Below are 10,455 nucleotides of genomic sequence, written 5' to 3' on the forward strand. Positions count from 1 at the left end.
GAAAGATCAGTTTGACCAGAACTGTAAATTTAATAACTTATAAGCCTGTAAAGGTACATCAAAACCATATTATGAAAGGCTTTACCAACAGAGAAGTTTGGATTGTATTTGTAGAGATGGCTAGGAAATACTGGACATTAGTGAGATTGTGACATGGCTGGTCCTGTGCTTCAGGAATATTATTTATTTTTTTGTTTTTTGAAGGCAATCAGATTTAAGTTACTTGCCCAGGGTATTGGAGTATCTCTACTGGGCCTGTATCCCAAAGAGATCCCTGTATCCCAAAGATCACAAAGAAGGGAAAGAACCCACGTGTGCAAAAATGTTTGCAGCAGCTCTTTTTATGATGGCAAAGAATTGGAAGATTAATGGAAGCCCATCAATTGGGGAATGAATGAATAAATTGTGGTTTATGAAAGCAATAGAATATTTTTGTTCTATTAAAAATGATGAACAGGCTGATTTTAGAAAAATCTGAAAAGATTTACATGTAAATAATTTTGCTAGGAGATATACTTTCTTACTTTACTTTAAGCAGACAGAGCCACACTTCCAAGGGCCAGGCAGGCTTCACTAATCCAGCTACAAATTGATGGCTTTAAAATGAAAATCAATGAAGTCAATCCCTCTATTATTAAAAAATCTTATATATAAATCTTACCTATTTTGTCTTATTTTTTAAAAAATCTTAATTTAAGTCATAATTTATCTTATATTAAATCCCATATCTAAATCTCATATTTTATTAAATCTTTATATTTAAGTGTATATTAAATCTTATATAAATCTTTAAATCAATGTATCTAGTGAAATCTTTTATTTTTTCCATACCCTTATTCCAAAATAAAGTTTTCCTCTCCTTTTTCTTCCTCTTCCCAGCAAACTATCCCTTATATCAAAGATTTTTTTTTATTTTAATAGTATTTTAGTTTTCCAGTACATGCAAAAATACTTAACATTCACTTTTGCAAAACCTTATGTTCCAAATTTTTCTCCCTCTCATCTTCCACCCCACACTCCAAGACCACAAGCAATCTGATACAGGTTAAACGTGTAATTCTTCTAAAAATTTTTCCATATTTCTCATCCTGTACAAAAAAAAAAAAGTAGAACAGGCAAAAACAAGAACAAATCAGCAGCATTATAATATTCCATCCTTCTAATTCCCCACTTCCTAACTTCTAGCAAAAAGGGGGAAGAGGTAATATTCTCAACTTTTCTATGGAGTAGATAATAATGTTGTTATTACATAGTGGTCCAATTTTTTTTGTTGTTGTTCTTTACATTTACATATACTGTGTATATTGTTTTCCTGGTTCTGCTTAGTTGATTCTGCTTTAGTTAAAATTATTCTCATCTTTTTTTAGAATTCATCATATTCATTATTTCTTAGAATACAAAAATATTTCATTATATTCATGTACCATAATTTGTAATAATAATAACCAAAATCAGAATTTATATACAATTTTAAAGTTTGCAAAGCCCTTTATATAATGAAGCCGTTAAGTCAAATCACTTCATTTTTTTTGCCTCTGTTTCCTCATCTATAAATTGGAAATAATAGTAGCTCTCAAGCCTCTAGGGTTTCTGAGGATCAAATGAGATAACTGTAAAACATTTTGCACAGTACCTGGTACATAATTCGGACTATAAAGTGTTAGTTATTAATTTTATTTGCATATATTATCTCATTTGATCTTCACAACCCTTTGACTCATTTTACAAATGAGGAAATTAAAGCTCTGAATGTAAGTCTAAATTTTACAACTTTAAAATGAAAATTAGTGAAGTCAAACCCTTTATTTTAAAAAAAAAGTATATTTACTGATAACCACTGGGTTTTTTTTGTTTTGTTTTGTTTTGTTTTTCCATCCCCTTCATTCCCAAATAGAATTCTCTTCTTTCCTTTCTCCTCCCCATCCTGTGATTTGAAAACAAGTCTTCTGGACCTGGTCAGAATTCTATCTACTGTTTCCGCCCCTTCCCATCTCTCCCACACTGTCTCACCATCCACCTTGTTTCGGATTTCTAAGTTGCTATGACTATTTTGGTGTATGTAGGACCCCACTTTTTGTCTTTAACCCCCTGGAATATACGCCTAATAATACAGCTTCCCCTTTACTTATATCTTGATCCTGTACCTTCCTCACCTCCAGCAGTTTGCCATCACCCACCATCACGCAAATTTCAATCTTATTTTCTGTTTTATCTTGTAGTTCCTTTCCCAGGAAAACAATATACACAATAATGACTATGTAAGTGTAAAGAACAACAACAATAACCAAAAAAAAATCCAGATCACAGTATAATAACAATATCATTATCTACTCCAAAGAAGAGTTGAAGAGTTGACAAGACTTTCCCCTTTTTGCTAGAGATTAGGAGGTGGGGAACTAGAAGGGTGGAATATTATAATGCAGCTAATTTTTTCTTGGTTCTGCCTACACTCCCAGATCTTCCCGGTTCTTAAATTACTCAATGCTAAAGGGCAAGAAATCCCCTCATGTTCATCTAGCCAATCCCCTGGAGGACTGACTGGGATAATGGCTGACTGATTTTGACTGTTAACCCAGCCTTCCTTTTCTAAGGGAAATACTCTCTTAAAAAACAAAACAAAACAAAACTTCACTAAATCGCATCATCCCTGATAATTCATTCTATATTTATATTTCTCTTCCTTTTCTTAGCCAAATTCCATTTGGTGCCTCTACATATTTTCTTTTCACTCTCTTATTTACTTTTTTGTTTTTAATTTAGACACCATTAAATGTCTTGCTCAGGGTCACAATAAGTATCTGAGGCCATATTTGAACTCAGATCCTCCCAACTTCAGGACTAAGGCACTATCCACTGGACTACCTAACTGCTTTCAGCCTCTTCTTAAACTCTTGCAATCTATCTCCCTCAACTGAAACTTCTCTTTGTGAAGATATCAGTGATTTCTTAATTGTCAGATCGAATGACTTCTTCTCAATGTTTATACCCCTTAACTCTGCAGCATCTGACACTGTTGTTCACCTCTCCTCAGGGATACTCATCTCTGAGTTTCATTGACACTCTCTTCTGGTTCTCCTCTTACCTGTCTGACTGTTCCTTCTTAGTCTTATTCTATGTCCACTAATTGTGGCTATAACCCCAAGTTCTACTCTGGACCCATTCTCTATTATCTTTACACTTTTTCACCTTATCAGATCCTCTGAATTCAATTATTTACCACCTTATGCCAAATCCAGCTCCAATTCTATAATTCCAATTCCTTGGGAACATTTTGAAATAAATGTACCTAAGACGTCTCAAACTCAACATGTCCAAAATGGAGCTCAAAACTTTTCCCCACCCTGCTCTCAATTTTTTCCCCAATTTTTAAAAATGTCTTTTTTAGTCACCCAAGGTCAAGACTTTGGTATCATCCTCAATAAATCACTTGCACATATCCCACATTTTTATTCAATTGTCAAATCTCATAATTTCTTTCTTTTTAATTTTTTTCTCAAAAGTATTTTATTTTTTCAAATCCATGTGAAGATAGTTTTCAACATTCATTTTTGTAAGATTTTTTGTTTCAAATTTTTCTCCCTTCCTTCCTTACCTCTCTCTTCCCCAAGAGAGCAAGTAATTGGATATAGGTTAAACGTGTACAATACTTTTAAACATATTTTCATATTTGTTATATTGTACAAGAAAAATCAGACCAAAAAGAAAAAAAAAAACATGGGAAAGAAAAAGCAAACAAACAAAAAAAGGTCAAAGTATTTTCAATCCACATTCAATCTCTATAGCTCTTTCTCTGGATATGGATGACATTTTCCATTTTAAGTCTATTGGAACTATCTTGGATCACCACATTGCTGAAAAGAGCCAAGTTCATCACAGCTGCAAATATTATCATTTCTATCTCTATGCCATCTTTTACCCATATCCTTTTTTTTCTTCACTAACAAAGTGCCCACAGTATTTCAGGTTCTTATTAACTACTGCTTACCTGGATTATTGCAACAGTCCCCTATTTGGTCTCTTTGCTTATTTCAAGTCATCCACACAGCTACCAAAGTAATTTTTCTAAATCATATGCCTCACTATGTTACCCACTTACTCAATAAGCTCCAATGATCTCCTCTTGATTTAAGGTCAAATAGAAACTCCTCTGGGCAACTGGGTGACATAATGGATAGGGCACTGGGTTGGGGTCAGGAAGACTCATTTTCCTAAGTTTAAATTTAACCTCAGACATTGAATAGTTGTATCACTTTGGACAAGTCACTTAATACATTTTGCCTCAATTTCCTCATCTATAAAATGAGCTGGAGAAAGAAATGGCAAACCACTTCAGTATCTCTATTAAGAAAACCCCAAATTGGGGAGTCTATTTGCCAGGGTACAAAGCCAAGAACTATATGAACACAATTATAAAACACTTTTCATACAAATAAAGTTAGATTAAATAATTGAAAAAATATCAATTGCTCATGGTTAGGCCAAAGTAATATAATAAAACAGGACAATTTTACCTAAATTAATCTACTTATTCAATGACATACCAATGAAACTGCTAAAAAAAATTATTTTGTAGAGCAATAAAAAATAATAAAATTCATCTGGAAGAACAAAAGGTCAAAAATATGAAGGGAATTAATTTTTTAAAAATGCAAAGGAGAGTGGCTTAACTATACTAGATCTAAAACTACATTACAAAGTGGTGGTCATCAAAATCATTTTGGTACTGGCTAAGAAAAAGAATAGCAAATCAATGGAATAGGTCAGGTACATGAGACACAATAGTCAATAACTATAGTAATTTAATGTTTGATAAACCCAAAGACTTCAGCTGGGATAAGAACTCACTATTTGACAAAATTGCTGGGAAAACTGGAAAATATTATGGAAGAAACTCAGTATTAACCAACATCTAACACTCTTAACCAAGATAAGATCTAAATGAGTTTATAATTTAGACATAAAGGGTGATACTTTAAGCAAATTAGTAGAGCAAGGGATGGCCTACCAGTTGGATCTGTGGAGAAGGGAGGAATTTATGGTCAAAGAAGAACTGAAGAACATTAAAAATATAAAATGAATAATTTTAATTACATTAAATTTAAAAAGCTTTGCACAAATAAATCCAATGCAGCCAAGATTAGAAGGAAGCAGAAAACTTGGGGAAAAATTTACAGCCAGTGTTTCTGATAAGAGACTCATTTCTAAAATATACAGAGAACTGACTCAAATTTATAAAAATAAAAGTTATTCCTCAGTTGATAAATGATCAAAAAATATGAAAAGACAATTTTCAGACGAAGGATTTAAAGTCATTTCTAATCATTTTTAAAAATGCTCTAAATCACTATTGATTAGAGAAATGCAAATTAAGATAACTCTGAGGTGTTACTTCACACCTGTCAGATTGGCTATGATACGAAAATATAATGACAGATGTAGGAAGGGATATGGGAAAAGTGGAACACTAAGGCATTATGGTGGAGTTGTGAACTGATCCAAACATTGTGGAGAGCAATTAGAAACTATGCTCAAAAAGTTATCAAACTGTGCATACGCTTTGATCCAACAGTGTCTCTACTGGTCTGTATCCCAGCAAGATCATAAAAAAAGGAAAAAGACCCATATGTGCAAAAATGTTTGTAGCAGTCCTTTTTATAGTGGCAACAACTGGAAACGGAGTAAATATTGATCAGTTGGAGAATGGCTGAATAAGATATGATATATAAGCATAAAAAAAATTACTGTTCTACAAGAAATGATGAGAAGGCTGATTTCAGAAAAGCTTGGAAAGACTTACATGAACTGATGCTAAATGAAATGAGTAAAATCAAGAGAATATTGTACACAGCAACAAGATTATGTGATGATCCCCTATGATGGACTTGGCTCTTTCAACAATGAGGTGATCCAAGGCAGTTCCAATAAACTTATGATGGGCAGAGCCATCTGCATCCAGAGAGACAACTATGGAGACTGAATGTGGATCAAAGCATAGTATTTTCACAGTTTTTGTTTATTTCTCGGTTTTTTTTGCCCTTTTGGTCTTATGTTTTTCTTGCACAATATGACAAATATGTGTATACATTAAAAAGATATTTAACCTACAACAGATTGCTTGCTGATTTGGAGGAGGGGGAAAGGAAGGGAAAAAATTGGAACACAAACTCTTACAAAGGTGAATATTGAAAATTATTTTTACATGTATTTGGAAAAATAAAATACTATTGAAAAAAACAAACTCTCCTAACAAAACAAATAAATGTTTGTTGACCAATCATCACACATCATTTTCCATCACCAACCGCCCGGTCCCGTCACACTGGTCTTCTTACTCTTTTCTACCCAGGACAATTCATTTCCCATTTCCCTGCCTTGAGCCCCATCCTCGGAATGCACATTCCTTCTTGCTGAATCCATTAAAATCCTCAATTTCTTACTTCACTCCGTTCTAGTGCCACCGTCTGCTTCAGCGCAGAAGGTTCTACCACAGGTCAACACAAATAAGAACATTTAGGAGGCAGATGTCTCTAAAGCTGTGCATCAATTAAATTTACAAATATTGAAGATGCATATTGAAAAATATTTTGCTGATAGGGATATGTTATCAAAAAAAAGTTCCATGTAAAAATATGCTTCTTAGGTTCACACAGGTAGCCCGAGAGATAAAACTTAACCCCATTTCTTTTTGACCTCAAAGGTGGCAGGCTAACCATTTTGCAACACTACTCTCTCTGTACCTGGCATCCATTCAACCAAGCTTGGGAAAAAGGCTCCAAAGCAGGCTCCGGAAGCTGGTCAGAGCAAAGAACCACAAGTCCCAGTCTTCTTTGGGGCCATAAGACGACTACAGATCCCAAGAGGCAACACGCCCACACAGGCTGACGGGAAGCCTCCTTTCCAAGGACAAGTGACGTCCCTACGCAAAGGCCATCTCCCGTCTTTTTCTCGGCTCCCATCTTGGCAGCCATTTTGTGCAAAAGATTATGGAACCACCGAATCCTTCTCACTCTATGGTCGGAGCATTTAGGAAGTTCCACCAATCGGAAGCCGAGTGCTAGAGGAAGACCCCACCCCCTGCCCCGGGCCGCAGAGAGGCGGGACTCGCTGGAAAGATCCAATAAAGGACGAAGAAGCCGCCCGACGAAGAGCCAATAGACGCATCGAGTCGGTTGACGGATCCCAGAGGGGAAAGGGTGGGCTGGGGCGGCAGCCAATGAGAGCTGAGGAACCGCGGGACACGTGGGTAGAGGAGCGGGGCTCAGGGGCAGAGAAGCGCTCAAGCCGGGAGGTGAGTCACCTTGAGCGGAGCTACCGACGGCTGCGGCGGGCCGGGCTTTTGGGGAGCAGGGCAGCAGGAAGGAGCGCGGGGCACAGGTGACCGGGGCTGGGGGCTCGCGCGCAGGCGGCAGCTGGGGGGTCGGCTATTCCTTACATATGCCGCTTACGGGATTCCAGAGCATGGAACGGGAACCGTGCGGCACTGGGTGGAATGGCTTCCCGGGCCAGGGGGGCGCAAAAGCGGGCTTCACAACGCCATGGGCAGCGAGGAGAAGCGAGCAGGCGGCTGGTACAGCAGAGGCGCACGTTGCTGCTGCCATGGTCTCCCCTCCGTGGGCAGTGTGGGGGAATGGCTAAAGCCCTAGAGTTGGAAGCCAGAGGAGCTGCCTTCAATTTCCACATATGCTCGTTAACTGCTGTGTGACCTTGGGCTCGACACAACCTCTCTGGTCCTCTCCAAAACAAGCAGACTGAACTAGACTAGGTGACCTCTAAAAGTCCCTTGCGGTCATCTCTAGATCTCAAGACTTGGGTTTTATTTCAGTCTTGTTTCCCGGTGCGGGGACAAGTCTCTCTATTCCTCTGGGCTTCACGTTTCTCCTCTTTAAAGTGAGGGGCTTTCATCAGACAGAATCTTATGGTTCTGTGAACAGCACTGGCGACCTGGGACCCCCAGCCTGTCTCACGTCTCCATGGGAGCCAGGGGGATTGGTTTCCATGTCACCCTCAATGACCTTACCCCAAGTGCACTGGGTGGGAGGAGGGATGCCGAATCTGCTCCACTGACCTCTAATTCCCTGCCCTTATCCCTTCCTGTGCTTGAGGAAGGGCAAAAGGGCGCAGGATGAGGGTTGGGATATGTATGGTTCCTACTTTGAGAGGAAGTACAGGTGAAGAGGGAGGCTGCTTCTGAAGCTGGTGTATGGAAGGCCAGTGCTGTTACCTTGAGGTGTGTTATTTTTCTCTCCGTTAGCATACAGAGCAGAATGCAGACCACGGGGGCTCTCCTCATTTCTCCAGCCCTGGTAAGTATTGCCTCCTGGGTACTTTGCACTATTAACCTGGCAGTGCCATCCATGTAAAACAGATCAATTGAAAAGATGGAATAACAGCAATCTATATGAGAGCTCAGAAAGTAGAGGTGGAGTATAGAAAAGCCAATCTTTGATTATTTGGTCAAATACAAGCAAGCAGGATCTTAGATAATTCAAAAAAGTAGATGACTTAAAGTGGATTTCTTTTTAGCCTTGGATGTGATCAGAAGATCAATGACTTTTGGGGGTCTTCTCCAGTGAATGAGGGAAGGAGACTGTGAAGTAGATAGAAGTTACTCTCCTTTGACTCGGGGGTGAGCAACCTCCCAAATAAATCTCTGTCTTGGAAGTGGAGCACTGAGTCTTAGCAGGACTGGCCTTCTCCATTGTGGGGACTCTTGAGCTGACTTGAGTATCAATGTCTTCTGTCATTGACTAGACTCCTTGTATACCAGATAAGTATGCACCCATTAATGTGAGTGTTAAAGGGCCTTATTGATAAATAGGCAAAGGTTCCTAGGACATAGTATGGCTTTCTAAACTGTTTAAGAGAGAATATTAATTTTTGAGGAAGGAGATGAGCTAGTTGATTTTGTAGGCTTTCTGTGAATTGTACAGACATGGAACTTAACCTTGATTTAAGGGCTCAGTAATTGGCAGGTTTGTTTTGTGTTTGTTTTTTTTTTTTAAGTTTATATATATATATATATATATATATATATATATATATATATATATATATATATATATATATATATCTCTATTGGATTTTGCAGATCCGCTGCTGTACCAGGGGTCTGGTCAGGCCTTTATCTGCATCTGTCCTGAATAGGTCAGAGATCCGTTGTTTTGAACAGGTAAGAAAGTAAGGGTCTTCTCCAGAACTGGAAACAAGTTGCTGAATTACTATTAAACTTGAACATAGTTTCCTGTGGGCCTTTATCATTGTACGTAGAACAAATTGCCAACCAGGGTTTAGCTTTACACCTGGGTTGGGGAATCTATTGCCAAGCATGTCTTAACAGTTTGTGAATCCGTTCTCTTTCCAGCCTACTTCTAGCAGTACCCCGCTTCAGGTGGCCCGTCGGGAGTTCCAGACCAGCGCCGTTTCCCGAGATATTGACACAGCTGCCAAGTTCATTGGGGCTGGGGCTGCCACTGTTGGTGTGGCTGGCTCAGGGGCAGGAATCGGGACAGTGTTTGGCAGTTTAATCATCGGCTATGCCAGGTAGGTAGAAGTAAGGATAGCACTGAAAAATTTTTGTCCTTGATCCTGCTAGCCTTTCCATTAAAAAAGAGAGACAGGTAAAATGGGTGACCTCAGTAGCCTCCTTGTTCCAGTTTTCCCAATTATTTTTGATCAAGAATTTATGGGACAATCTCTAATGTGTACCACACAGCATCCTGTATTAGTCAGCCCCAGTAGTCACTTGCTGTGATTACAGGGGACTGACTTCTTATGACTTGCTCTTCTCCCATCAGGATAACTCGTCCAGGGAAGCGCCCTTTCATTTATATAACTCACAGGAACCCCCACCCCCACCCCCACTCCCATTCCCCTAGTTCATAACCTAAGCGGCAACTGTTGTCTCTTTCACTATTTCTTGCAGGAACCCATCTCTCAAGCAGCAGCTCTTCTCCTACGCCATCCTGGGCTTTGCCCTATCTGAAGCTATGGGGCTCTTCTGTTTGATGGTAGCCTTCCTCATCCTCTTCGCCATGTGAGGCTCTGTGGAGGGTCACCTGTCTCCATCCTGCTGCTTTGACTCCAGCCCCAAGCCCTTTACTGGAGTGTTCCGAGCTTTAACATTAAACACCATGTTTCTCTAAATCACATGGCTAAGCCCAGTGCTTTGGGGGACCCTAATGGGGAGAAAGGAAGGATGGGTGAAGATTTTGTTGTTCCAGTATTTTCAGTAGTATCTGACTTTGTGACCCCTTTGGGAGATTTTCTTGGCAAATATATTGAAATGATTGCTATTTCTCCAGTTCATTTTACAGATGTGGAAACTGAGGCAAATGGTGTTAAGTGACTTGCTCAGGTCTTTTCTTAGTCCAGGCTGGGCATTCTATCCACAGTGCCACCTGGGTAGAGATGGCCCTACCCAACAGGAATGGTAGACAGTAGCACATTATGCTGGGC

General features: G+C 39.0%; 1 protein-coding gene across 2 annotated transcripts; it reads left to right on the forward strand.

The window, feature by feature from the left end:
- Nucleotides 1–7,198: 7,198 nt before the first annotated feature.
- ATP5MC1 (ATP synthase membrane subunit c locus 1) lies at nt 7,199–10,143 on the forward strand. 2 transcript variants are annotated; one of them, XM_051994744.1, is made up of 5 exons: nt 7,199–7,374; nt 8,252–8,303; nt 9,089–9,169; nt 9,362–9,540; nt 9,923–10,143. In XM_051994744.1, the coding sequence occupies exons 1-5, from the start codon at nt 7,214–7,216 to the stop codon at nt 10,035–10,037; spliced, it is 588 nt and encodes a 195-aa protein (XP_051850704.1). In that variant the 5' UTR covers nt 7,199–7,213; the 3' UTR covers nt 10,038–10,143. The 2 variants fall into 2 exon arrangements, with proteins under 2 accessions (XP_051850704.1, XP_051850705.1); XM_051994745.1 differs by having other exon boundaries at nt 7,247–7,288.
- The last annotated feature ends 312 nt before the right edge of the window (nt 10,144–10,455 follow it).

The sequence above is a fragment of the Antechinus flavipes genome, chromosome 4 (genome assembly GCF_016432865.1).
Source record: "Antechinus flavipes isolate AdamAnt ecotype Samford, QLD, Australia chromosome 4, AdamAnt_v2, whole genome shotgun sequence".
Classification (NCBI taxonomy): domain Eukaryota; kingdom Metazoa; phylum Chordata; class Mammalia; order Dasyuromorphia; family Dasyuridae; genus Antechinus; species Antechinus flavipes.

Coding starts and splice junctions, on each gene's coding strand:
- ATP5MC1 (XM_051994744.1), top strand. CDS start 7,214: ATGAGAGCTGAGGAACCGCGGGACACGTGGGTAGAGGAGCGGGGCTCA. Junction 8,304..9,088: donor TCCTCATTTCTCCAGCCCTG/GTAAGTATTGCC, acceptor TGGATTTTGCAG/ATCCGCTGCTGTACCAGGGG. Junction 9,170..9,361: donor AGATCCGTTGTTTTGAACAG/GTAAGAAAGTAA, acceptor TTCTCTTTCCAG/CCTACTTCTAGCAGTACCCC.